The sequence below is a fragment of the Passer domesticus genome, chromosome 30 (assembly GCF_036417665.1).
Source record: "Passer domesticus isolate bPasDom1 chromosome 30, bPasDom1.hap1, whole genome shotgun sequence".
Lineage (NCBI taxonomy): Eukaryota > Metazoa > Chordata > Aves > Passeriformes > Passeridae > Passer > Passer domesticus.
The window spans coordinates 3,799,518-3,812,179 of record NC_087503.1 but is presented as its reverse complement, the minus strand read 5'-3'; the positions used below and the strand labels follow the sequence as shown (position 1 = coordinate 3,812,179).

At 53.9% G+C, this 12,662-nt stretch overlaps 1 protein-coding gene across 1 annotated transcript; it reads right to left on the bottom strand.

Annotated features, from left to right (window-relative positions):
* Window positions 1–2,853: 2,853 nt before the first annotated feature.
* LOC135287623 (olfactory receptor 14J1-like) lies at window positions 2,854–3,786 on the bottom strand. The gene has a single exon (XM_064400897.1). It carries the CDS (start codon window positions 3,784–3,786, stop codon window positions 2,854–2,856), a length of 933 nt encoding a protein of 310 aa, XP_064256967.1.
* Window positions 3,787–12,662: the final 8,876 nt, after the last annotated feature.

The following is a 12,662-nucleotide window of genomic DNA, read 5'->3' as shown; positions in this document are numbered from 1 at the left end:
AGGGACTTTGCTTTCTCCTCAGCTCCAGGCTGAACCTTCCAAGCTGCACTTTGGGGATGTTTCCTGCAATTCCCACTCCCAAGGAAAGCTCTGTCTCCTACTGCTCACAAAGAGAGAAGGGCTGGTGGGAGAAGTGCTGGTCAGAGGCTGTTTGGGGAACAGTGACCATGGAATTATTGAGCTTTTAAATATCCCATGAAAGGAGGGGCATCAATAAATCTTCTACACTGGACTTTTGAGGACAGACTTTGGCCTATTGAGGATGCAGATTTGGGGAGTACCAAATCAGGAACTGATTCTTTTAAAGGAAACAGCCCATAAAAACGATGAGTTCCAGGAAGGATGGAAACACTTCAAAAACAAAATCTTGAAGGAGCAAGAGTAGGCTGTCCCTTTGTGCAGAAAGATGACCCAGAGGGGGAAATGACTGGCCTGGCTGGGCATAGAGCTTTTGCAGGAATTTAGGGGTTAAAAAGAGGGTGCAGCACCTTTGGACATAGAGGCAGGTAAATCAAGAAATGTTTAAGGATGTTGTTAGGTTGTGCAGATAGAAAAAATTAGAGAGGTGAAAGATCAATTAGGACTTAACTTGGATACTTCTGTGAAGGATAATTATTATGTATTTATAAGCACATTAATGGCAAAAGGAGGGGTAAGGATAACCTGCATTTCTTATTGTGAGGGATATGGTTACCAAAGATGAAGAATGGGCAGAGGTACTTCACCCCTTCTTTGCTTCAGTTTTCAACAATAAGACAGGCCATCCTCAGGACAAGTGTTCTCCTGAGCTGGTAGATGGGCACAGGGAGCAGAACAGCCCCTGGAATCCAGGAGGAAGCAGCTGGGGACCTGCTGAGCCACTCAGGTGCTCACAGGTGTCTCTGGGAATAGATGGGATCCATCCCAGGGGGATGAGGGAGCTGGTGGATGAGCTCCCCAAGCTGCTCTCCATCATTTACCATCAGTCCTGGCTCAGCAGGGAGGTCCCAGAGGAGTGGAGGTGCCAATGTGAGCCCATCCCCAAGAAGGGCTGGAAGGAGGATCTGGGGAACTCCAGGCCTGTCAGCCTGACCTGGGTGCCTGGCAAGGTTATGGAACAGATCACCCTGAGAGCCATCACAGGGCACCCACAGGATGGCCGAGGGATCAGAGCCAGCCAGGGTGGATTTCAATATCTGCACTGATGATCTGCATGAGGGGACTGAGTCCAGCATCAGCAAATTTGCAGATGACACCATCTGGGTGTGACTGTGGATCTGCTGGAGGGGAGGAGGGCTCTGCACAGGGTCCTGGACAGGCTGGATCCAGGGCCCAAATCCAACAAGGTGAGGTTTAACAAGTCCCAGTGCCGGGTCCTGCACTTTGGCCACAACAACCCCTGCAGCACTACAGGCTGGGGACAGAGTGGCTGGACAGCAGCCAGGCAGAAAGGGACCTGCAGGGACTGATGGACAGCAGGCTGCACATGGGCCAGCAGTGTGCCCAGGTGGCCAAGAAGGCCAGTGGCTCCTGGCCTGGATCAGGAATGGTGTGGCCAGCAGGAGCAGGGCAGTGATTCTACCCATGGTGCCAAGTCAGGAACTGAAATGGGGAGTGGGGCCAAAGAGGAAAGGGCAAACAGGGATGGGCTGTTTGCAGAGGAGGGGACAGGGATGGGTAATAGGAAGAAATTTGTACTGCTAGGAGTAAAGAAGAAAAAGTGAAGCAAAGGAAATCCTGAGGGCAGTTTGGGGGTGGCTGCCAGGCAGCTCTGGCTCTGAGCAACAGCGCCTGCAGTGGCACAGGAAACTCCCAGCTGATGGGAACAAACTTTCTGGCTGACTGCAGAGGCCAGGACAAAGCTGAGTGGTTTCCCTGGTGTCCCTCAGGCCTTGGTGGCCCCAGGGGCTGATGGCATTTGTGCTCCCTCAGGTTCATGTCCCCACAGCAGCAGCATGGGGGTGCTCCTGCCTGCTCTGTGCAATGCAAACAGGGGCTCCTGAGCCAGTGCTGCCGTGGCTGTGCCTGCAAGGATGCAGCACCTGTGTGAGCTGGGAGAGAGGCCAGGGCTGCAGAGGGGGGATGTTGTTGGCAGCTCCATCAGGACGCTCTGGGACGCTGCCCTGGGCTGTGCAGCGCCCTGGGGATGGATCAGCCCCTGCTCTGCTGCTCCTTCCCGTCTCCCCCAGGGCCTTTGCAGAGCCCCAGCCATGCTGTTTGCCCCCAGCCTGCCCACGGCCAGCCTGGGGCTGCTCACCCTGGGGCTCTTCTGTGCTGAGCATTGGCCTGGCCGTGTTCTTGAGAGAGCCTGGGCAAGGAGCCTGCAGCCCCCAGGCCCTGGCCTGAGGCGTCAGCGCTGCCCCAGCAGTGCCCATGGCCTGTCCCTGCTGCAGCCCCGGCACTGCCACCCCCAGGACTGTGCCCGGCCCCGAGAGCACTCAGGCCCTGCAGCAACACCAGGGCCACCAGGGCAGCGGGGCAGGGCCACGGCAGCAGCACTGGCAACACCAAGTGCTGCTGCTGCTGCTGGGCACAGCTGCTGGGCCAGCACTGATCTGCCCCCAGCTCTGCACACAGACATTGCTGCTGCAGCTCCAGAGAAGGCAACCAAAGGGCATCTCTGCAGAAAACTCTGCTGGGAGATCTTTTATTTCCTTTATAGCCACCAGGAATGCAGCCTGTCATTGACACAGTCTGTGTCAATGCCACAGGGGAGATGGAGAGAAACAAAATGTGAAATGGCACAGACAATGACATTTATTTCTAGTCAATGTGAAAAATATAAAACAAAGGAAAAAATCCCAACAACTATACCAATAAGAAGTATCAAAGATGACTTTTATTACAAGTGATTTGCAGACACTGGCCAGCAGTTTAATGTTTCTGAAACCATCCAGTCATCAGTCTCCTCACTGCAGCCTTGAGCTCCTGGTTCCTCAGGCTGTAGATGAGGGGGTTCAGGGCTGGAGGCACCACCGAGTACAGAACTGACAGGGCCAGATCCAGGCATGGGGAGGACATGGAGGGGGACTTCAGGTGAGCAAACATGACAGTGCTGAGGAACAGAGAGACCACAGCCAGGTGAGGGAGGCAGGTGGAAAAGGCTTTGTGACGCCCCTGCTCAGAGGGGATCCTCAGCACAGCCCTGAAGATCTGCACATAGGAAAAAACAATGAACACAAAACAGCCAAGTGCTAAACAGGCACTAATAGCAATGAGCCCAAGTTCCTTGAGGTTTGAGTGTGAACAGGAGAGTTTGAGGATCTGGGGGATTTCACAGAAGAACTGGCCCAGGACATTGCCATGGCACAGGGGCAGGGAAAATGTATTGGCTGTGTGCAGCAGAGCAGTGAGAAAGGCACTGGCCCAGGCAGCTGCTGCCATGTGGGCACAAGCTCTGCTGCCCAGGAGGGTTCTGTAGTGCAGGGGTTTGCAGATGGACACGTAGCGGTCGTAGCACATGATGGTCAGGAGGCAATACTCTGCTGAGATGAAGAACAGATAGAAAAAGTGCTGTGCAGCACATCCTGTGTAGGAGATGGTGGTGGTGTCCCAGAGGGAATTGTGCATGGCTTTGGGGACAGTGGTGCAGATGGAGCCCAGGTCGCTGAGGGCCAGGTTGAGCAGGAAGAAGAACATGGGCGTGTGCAGGTGGTGGCCGCAGGCTACGGCGCTGATGATGAGGCCGTTGCCCAGGAGGGTAGCCAGGGAGATGCCCAGCAAGAGGCAGAAGTGCAGGAGCTGCAGCTGCCGCGTGTCTGCCAATGCCAGCAGCAGGAAGTGGCTGATGGAGCTGCTGTTGGACATTTGTGGTGCCTTGGCATGGGGATCTGTATAAAAATTAATCATAGAATAGTTGCATTAGGAGAGGATTTTAAATATCCCAGCACGGGCTGGGGACACTTTCCCCCCACTGCCTGCCCAGGGCTCTGCTGCCTGGAGCTGTCCCTGCCAGGAGCTGGTCCCTGTGCCCAGGGCTGGGCCCTGCCAGTGCTGCCAGAGCCCAGCCCAGCCCTGGGGGCTCAGCTCTGCCCTGCAGACCCCTCCCAGCTCTGGCACTGCCCAGGGGCAGCTCTGGCTCTGCAGGCTCTGATGGCAACATCAGAGCAACCCTGAGCAGGCTGGAAAATCGACACTGATGCTGCCTTTAAAGTGAACTGTGGTGATTGCTGTCACTGCCTGGTTTGTTCAGATTTGAGAAAATTGTTTTTATTTTTCTTCACCTGAACTGAGATTAACATCTATATGGAATTTCCGATCCAGGCAACCAACAGCAGTAGATTTAAAAAGCAGGATTTTCCCTTTTATCCAGCCCCTGACTAGCTGTGTTAGCTGTATAATCTACTTGTAGATGTTCGGCAGTTAAATGTTATGCTGGGAGCAATCCTGACCAATGCAGCATCCTCACCACACAAGGAGAACACTTCAAAGCCTTACCAGCTGTCTCCTCCCCCCCCAGATCTTGTCCCCCAGTGCTGGGAGCAGCTGCCAGGGCCGGCTGAGAGCTGTCCCTGGCAGGCAGCAGAGTCCCTGCCCCAGCACAGTGCCCTGGGCTGCAGGAGCCTGCTCTGCAGGACAGCCCTGGGCACCCCTGGCTGCTCTGCACAAGAGACAATCAGAGAATGTACTCATAGAGTCTGCAGGCATTGGGATGTTCCAGCTTTAGGAGATGGCTCCAGGAGCTGCAGCTGCATTGTCCTGCAGCCAGAGGTTCCTGTGCCAAGGGCTGGCAGTGATTCTGCCCCAGGCACTTCTCAGCACCTTCCCAGCTCTGACTGATTGAAGCTCTCTGTGCCTCTGGGCTGTGCCCGGGCTGGCTGCAGGCATTGCCCCAGCCCTGCTGGGCTGCCACAAGAGCTGCTCATCAAGAGAAATGTGCTTTTGAAGCTCTTCTTGCTTACCAGGAGCTGCCTCTGTGCCAGGAGCCCAGCCCAGCTCAGCAGCACAGACACAGTACAAGGACTTTAATGACCTTAATTGCTTTGTGAGCCACTCAGGAGCAGGAGGTGGAGCTTCCTTGTTCCGGAGTGACCCATTGTAAGAGACTTCTGGGGAGCGCGGCGAGCCGGAGTGCGGTGAACAGGAGCAGGCAAACAGGGTCACAGCAGTTCGCGCAGGCAGGGCAAGCAGGCAGGGCTGCAGGTTCCAGCTAGTTTGGTGAAGTATTGTTTTATTGGTTGATTGATCTTGGGCTTTCTCCTAAGCAATGGTTTTAACCCGGTCAAAATCCGTGGTTGGTACAAGTGTATATGACCAAGTAGAGCCCTCCAAAAAGGATGTGTCCGTACAGACCCATTCCTGCCCGGAGTGTTTGAGCTTATCAGTGGCTTCAGGGGATGTTATGGAGAAGGCCTGCCTGAGGTGTGAACAAGTGAATGACCTCCTTTCGCTAGTGGCTGAGCTTAGGGAAGAAGTTGAAAGGTTAAGGAGGATATTTCACTATCAGGGATAGTGAAAAGGAAATAGACTGGTGGAGTTCAGCCCTTACATCTTTAAGGGAGGCCCACCAGGAGTCAGAGGGCTCATGTGTCTTTCACTCTCAGGCAATAGAGGGGCACCTGGTAGATGAAGGGGAGTGGAAATGGGTCCCTGCTCGGGGTGGTAATAACAAAAAACCCCTCCTGCCCCCCATCCCCTAGCCAGGTGCCACTTCAGAATAGGTATGAGGCACTGGATCTAGACAGCCAGAGAGATGATTTAGAGGAAAATCATCTACCCAGTGAGCCTCCCAATTATGACTTGCCTAAAAAGAGGATTACCACCTCTAATGTCAAGAAAAAAAGAAGGGTAATCGTGATGGGTGATTCCCTTCTGAGGGGGACAGAGGGCCCCGTATGTCGACCTGACCCATCCCACAGGGAGGTCTGCTGCCTCCCTGGGGCCCAGGTACGAAACATCACTGAGAAACTTGCTAGGCTGATTCAGTCCTCTGATTATTACCCACTGCTGATACTCCAAGCTGGCAGTGATGAGATTGAAAAGAGGAGTGTCAAGGTGATTAAAAGGGAGTTTAGGGCACTGGGTCAAGTGGTTGATAGGACAGGTGCACAGGTAGTGTTCTGCTCAGTCCCTTTGGTGGCAGAGAAAAATAATGAAAGGAATAGGAAAACTCATATCATTAACAAATGGCTCAAGGGTTGGTGTTATCGGCAAAATTTTGGATTCTTTGATCATGGAGCAACCTTTCTGGCACCTGCTCTATTGGAATCAGATGGGGTACATCTCTCTGTTAAGGGTAGGAGGTTTTTAGCTCATGAACTGGCAGACCTTATTGAGAGGGCTTTAAACTAGGTTTGAAGGGGGAAGGGGATGCAGCTGGGCTGTTTGGAAGCAGGCCCAGGGGTGGTAAGACTGTGTTAGGGGAGAAATCAGCAGCCCAGCTGAGATGCATGTATACCAATGCACGCAGCATGGGTAACAAACAAGAAGAGCTGGAGGCCATGGTGCATCAGCAGGACTATGATGTAGTTGCCGTCACAGAAACGTGGTGGGATGACTCACATAGTTGGAGCACTGCACTGGATGGCTACAAGCTCTTCAGAAAAGACAGAAAAGGGAGAAGAGGTGGAGGGGTGGCCCTTTATATTAGGGAGGTTTTGGATGTCACAGGTATTGAGACTAATGATGATGAAGTTGAGTCCCTATGGGTAAAAATTAAGAGGAAGGCCAACAAGGCTGACATCCTACTGGGAGTCTGCTATCGTCCACCCAACCAGGATGAAGAGGTGGACAACTTATTCTATAAACAACTGAACAAAGTCTCAGGATCATCAGCCCTTGTTCTTGTAGGTGACTTCAACCTACCAGACATCTGCTGGGAACTCAATACAGCAAAAAACCAGCAATCTAGAAGGTTTTTAGAATGTGGGAGGATAACTTTTTGTCACAACTGGTGGGCAAACCCACCAGGGGAGGGGCTATGTTAGACCTATTGTTTACAAATAGAGATGGACTGGTAGGTGATGTGGAGGTTGTAGGCCGCTTGGGGCATAGTGATCATGAAACTATAGAATTCTCAATAATTGGTGAAATAAGGAGGAATATCAATAAGATCTCTACACTGGACTTCCGGAGGGCAGATTTTGGCCTATTTAAAAGACTTGTCCAGAGAATTCCTTGGGAAACAGCCTTTAAAAACAAAGGAGTCCAGGAGAGATGGGTGTGCTTCAAAGCAGAGATCTTGAGGGCACAAGAACAGACTGTCCCTGTGTGCCAAAAGATGAGTAGACGAGGCAAACGTCCAGTCTGGATGAGTAATGAGGTTTTGAAGGAACTTAGAAATAAGAAAAAGATGTATCATCTTTTTAAGGAGGGAGTGATTTCTGAGGAATTATTTAAGGGTGCTGCCAGGGCATGTAGAAAAAAAATTAGGGAGGCCAAAGCTCAGTTTGAACTCAACTTGGCAACTTCTGTTAAAAATAATAAAAAAAGTTTTTACAAATATATTAATGGTAAAAGGAAGGGTATAACCAACCTCGGTTCCTTATTGGATGGAGCAGGCAAAGTAGTTACTAAAGATGAGGAAAAGGCGGAAGTGCTTAATGTTTTCTTCACCTCAGTCTTTAGTGGTAAGGCAGTTTATCCTCATGACAACTGTCCTCAAGGGTTGGTAGGTGGTGCCAGGGATCAGAATGGTCCTCTTATTATCCAAGAGGAGGCACTCAGAGAACTGCTGGGACACTTGGATATTTAAAAATCAATGGGACCAGATGGGATTCACCCTAGGGTGATGAGGGAGCTGGCAGATGAGGTTGCCAAGCCGCTGTCCATCATTTACCAGGAGTCGTGGCTCACTGGTGAGGTTCCAGATGATTGGAAACTGGCCAATGTGACACCTGTTTACAAAAAAGGTGGTAAGGAGGATCCTGGCAATTACAGGCCAGTTAGCCTGACCTCAGTACCAGGTAAGATGGAACAGTTCACACTGAGTGCTATCACACAGCACTTACAGCATGGCCAGGGTATCAGAGCCAGTCATCAGGGGTTACGAAGGGTAGGCCATGTGTGACCAGCCTGGTCTCCTTCTGTGACCAGCTGACCCGCCTGGTGGACGCAGGAAAGGCTGTGCATGTTGTCTATTTAGACTTCAGCAAGGCCTTTGATACTGCCTCCCACAGCACACTCCTGGAGAAGCTGGCAGCCCACGGCTTGGACAGGAGCACTCTTGGCTGGGTTAGGAACTGGCTGGATGGCCGGGCCAGAGAGTGATGGTGAACGGTGCTGCATCCAGCTGGCGGCCAGTCACCAGTGCTGTCCCTCAGGGCTCTGTGCTGGGACCAGTCCTATTTCATATTTTTATAGACGACATGGATGAGGGCATCGAGTCCTTCATTAGTAAATTTGCAGCTGACACTAAGCTGGGAGCTTGTGTTGATCTCCTGGAAGGAAGGAGGGCTCTGCAGAGAGACTTGGATCAGTTGGATGGATGGGCAGAGTCCAGCAGCATGAAGTTTAATAAGTCTAAGTGCCGAGTTCTACGTTTTGGCCACAAAAATCCCCTACAATGTTACAAGCTGGCGACAGTGTGGCTGGACAGTGTTCAGGCAGAAAGGGACCTGGGGGTGCTGGTTGACAGCTGGTTGAATATGAGCCAGCAATGTGCCTTGGTGGCCAAGAAGGCCAATGGCATCCCAGCCTGCAGGAGGAATTGTGTGGCCAGCAGGAGCAGGGAGGTCATTCTTGCCCTGTACTCGGCCCTGGTGAGGCCGCACCTTGAGTACTGTGTCCAGTTCTGGGCCCCTCAGTTTAGGAAGGATGTTGAGATGCTTGAGCACGTCCAGAGGAGGGCAACAAGGCTGGTGAGGGGCTTGGAACACAAGCCCTATGAGGAATGTTTGAAGGAACTGGAGTTGTTTAGCCTGGAGAAACGGAGGCTTAGAGGTGACCTTATTGCTCTCTACAACTTCCTGAAGGGAGGTTGTAGACAGGTGGGGGTCAGTCTCTTCCACCGGGCAGCGACTGACAGAACAAGAGGACACAGTCTCAAGATACGTCAGGGAAGGTACAGGTTGGATATTAGGAAAAAGAAGTTAACCAAAAGAATAATAAAGTACTGGAATGTTCTTCCCAGGGAGGTGGTGGAATCAGTATCTTTGGATGTGTTTTAAAAATGGTGGAATATGGCATTTGGTGCTATAGTCTAATTGAGGTGTTGGGACATAGGTTGGACTTGATGATCCTAGACATGGCTTCCAACTTCATTATTCTGTGGTTCTCTGAAAACCTTGAAAATTATCAGCGGGCTCTGGAAAACTTTTTAAAAAAATCAGAAATGGATGTAGCTCTGTGAATTTTCAGGCACAGCTCTGGATCTGGAGGAAATATTTGCTTTGCATCAGCTAAGACACAGACAGACACACAGAAAATGGAGCACTGAACATCACAGACTGGGATAGTGTTTTTCCCAGAAGAACTGACAGAAGATCACAATGAAACACTACAGTGCCCCTGAACAATCCAATTGTCCAGGGAAACTCAGCAGCTGATGGTGTTGTGGTGCTACTGCCAATCCCTTCCATGAGCAAATCATTTCAGGACTGACTAACAGCCTCTGCCTTCTCACAGACACCAAGTGGTGCAGCAGTGCTCCAGGTGCTGCTGCCAACAGCCCCTGCAGGGAGGAGCACAGCCCCCAGTGCACGTGGGCTTTGGCTCCCTGTGGCACACAAGCCCCCCGGGGCACAGGTCTCTGGGGCAGGAGAGGGGCAGCAGCGCTGCCAGGGCTCGGGGGGTGGCAGGTGTGCTTGGGTGGGCACTCTGCCACACCTGCTGATGGCAGCGCTGCCCAGGCCCCAGGGCTCAGAGCAGCATTGGTGCCCTGGCCCACACGTTCCCTGTGCCTGTCACAGCCGCGGCTTTAGGATGGCCAGCAGTCGGGACGTGTCCCAAGGAGGCCGTGCCAGCTTCCGTGGAAGGCCCCGTGCCCTTGCCAGCGCGGCTGCCTCGGCAGCCCTGGGGGCTCCTTCTGCTGCCCTGAGCCCGCAGAGCAGGGCAGCGTTTGCTGATGGGCTGAGCCCTTCCTAAAGATCCTGTCGGGCTGCCTTAGACACTTGGGGCCAGGGATTCCTTCCAACCGGGGCCACTTTGGGTGGGCTGGGGGCGGCCCCAGGGCAGGTGGCAGTGTGTGCAAGGGCCCTTTGTGACACACTGCAGCACAGTCACCGTGGCATGGAATGGAGGAGTGTGTCCTTTGTGACACGTGGTGACATAGGAGCTGGTGGTGACAAGAACACTCCACAGCGCTCGGAGCAGGCGACGAGACAGGACGGGACAGAGCGGTGCTGTGAGGAGCCCCCACACAGTGCACTCGTTCCTGCCTGACCCGGAGCTTTTCTGAGGTGTTGTTCCTGCAGCTGACCTCGAGGCCAGACTGTGGGACTTGCTGACCTGAGTAATTTACCAGGAATCTCCTGTCATTGTGGCAGGAGCGCCCAAGACTAGAGTGCAGGACTTGCTGTCCTGCAGCTACCCTGAGACCTCTCTGTCTCAGAAATCTTCAAGGCACAACTGAAATTGCTGACTTGGCAATATCCTGAGGCATCTCTCTAGAAGGTGCCTTCAAGGCTGGAAGGTGGAATGGCAGGCAGATTTTTCAGCCTGTTCAAATGCTTCCGGGGGAAAAATAAGAAAGGCCCTGGAGCTGCTTCAGGAGAGCAACTTGAAGAGCCAGAGCAGATCCAGACACTGCAGGACGGTGAGTGGCAGAGCTGGGCCATAGGACTGGAGCCTGCAGCCAGCCTGGCCCCATCCCGTCCCATGGCATCCCATGGCATCCCATGGCATCCCATGGCATCCCATGGCATCCCATCCCATCCCATCCCATCCCATCCCATCCCATCCCATCCCATCCCATCCCAAGGCATCCCATCCCCTGGGGCCATGCCCATGGACAGGACGGAAGAGGGCCCAGGCAGACACCCCGCAGTGGCCGTGCTCCATCCCCCTGGGGCATCCCGGGGCTGTCCCTGCCTGGGGAGCGCAGGGCTGGGCTGTGTTCTCCGGCCTCTCCCGCAGCCCCTCAGCTCTGGCTGTGCTCGCTCTTTGCCAGATGCAGCCGTGGAGCGCACACAAGAGCAGCAATCCAGCCGTGGCCGCTTCCGCAGAACAGCGCAGGTACCTGCAGCCATGCCCACCTGGGCTGGGCCTGCTGTCCCTGCTCAGCCAAGCACTACACTTGGAGCATTCCTGGCTTCCCTGTCCTTTATTCTTTGGCAGATGTTCCGAAAATTCCCGCACATTCGGCATAGAAAGACCAACACCGCAGCAGCTGAGGGCCCAGCTGAGCCTGACTCGGGGCTGACCCAGCTCCAAGCAGAGCCTGATGTCAGCCCAGATTCAGCTGGGCTCTCGCAAGACTTGGACACCTCAGGGACTGAAACCTGGCCACAGGCTCTTCCCACATCAGTGACTGAGGATGGAGTCATAAAAAACACTGACAATGAAGAGATTGAGGCCTTGAAAAATACTGGAGCCATGCCCACTCCCCCTGAGATTTGTGCTTCCACTGTGGATTTTTTCCAGGACAGTGCTGTTCCTTATCAGCAGCAGGTAAGCAGCCTGGGGCCAGGACTGGAGGCCTCCCAGGGCCGTGTGTCCCCTCAAGCCTCGGTCACTGGGCCCCCTCAGCCTTTGAGGCCAGTAGATTGTGACGGGAAAGGAGGCACTTCTTGGGGGGAAACTGGGGAAGTTGCTCCCATAGACAGCGCTCCAGGTCTTCCCCATGCCTCCTCCAGGTGCCAGCCATGGTGAAGAACATCCACCAGAATCTCATGTCCCACGTCACTGTGGATGCCAGGCTGCACAGTGACATTGTGAGGCTGGCTGAGGAACACCCTGCAGATGTGGCGCTGACCCTCCTGCACTGTGCCCCAACGTGTGACAGGTACGGGGCCCACGTGCCTTGAGAGCTCAGGGCTCACCAGCCTTTAGGGCCCGTGGCCCATCACAGCCTGTCCAATGGGCTCTGCCAGACAGGCAGAGAGCTCCAGGACCCTCAGGCCCCTCTCTTTGCCCAGCCTGCTGCCAATGCTCCCTCCCTGCCCCTCAGGGCACCGGGGCTCAGTCACCTGTGCCCCCACAGCTGCACAGGGCATGGTACTGTGACTGCGATTCCCCTGACACAGAGCCCTGATCCCACAGAGCTGCTGCAATGATGTGGAGAGCCATAGGCTCATCACAACCAACAATGGAGAAGGTGCTGGCAACACTGCTCTGTGTGATGGAGGATTGGCCTGTGCACAGCACATGCATCTCCGATGGGGACAACAAGGACGTTTTTGCCCTGGCTGTGAGTTTCTGGAACTGGCCTTTGCTTGCCACCTGGTTGCCTCTCCAGCAGCTCTCCATCCTCTCCCTGCCTCAGTCGCTGGGACGAAACTTGGTCTAGGGGCAGACTCAGGGGGCACTAGGCCCACTGCTCCCCTGCATCTGCCCTTGGGCCCTGCCCCATGGACACCAGGGCACTGAGCGCTGTCTTGGGCTGCTTCTTCTGCAGGCAACTCTGGTGATCTGGGTCATTGTGCCTAAATGCCATGAGGCCATGATCCTTCATTCCTCCCGCCTGTTTGTGGCTCTGCTCTTCCATGTTGTCATCACCACACAGCAGCAGATGCCACCAGAGGAAGTTGAAAACTTCTGGAGAGCGTGCCAGGAGGAACACCGCCTTCCCAGCAAGCCCAGCAGGT

Coding starts and splice junctions, on each gene's coding strand:
- LOC135287623 (XM_064400897.1), bottom strand. CDS start 3,786: ATGTCCAACAGCAGCTCCATCAGCCACTTCCTGCTGCTGGCATTGGCA.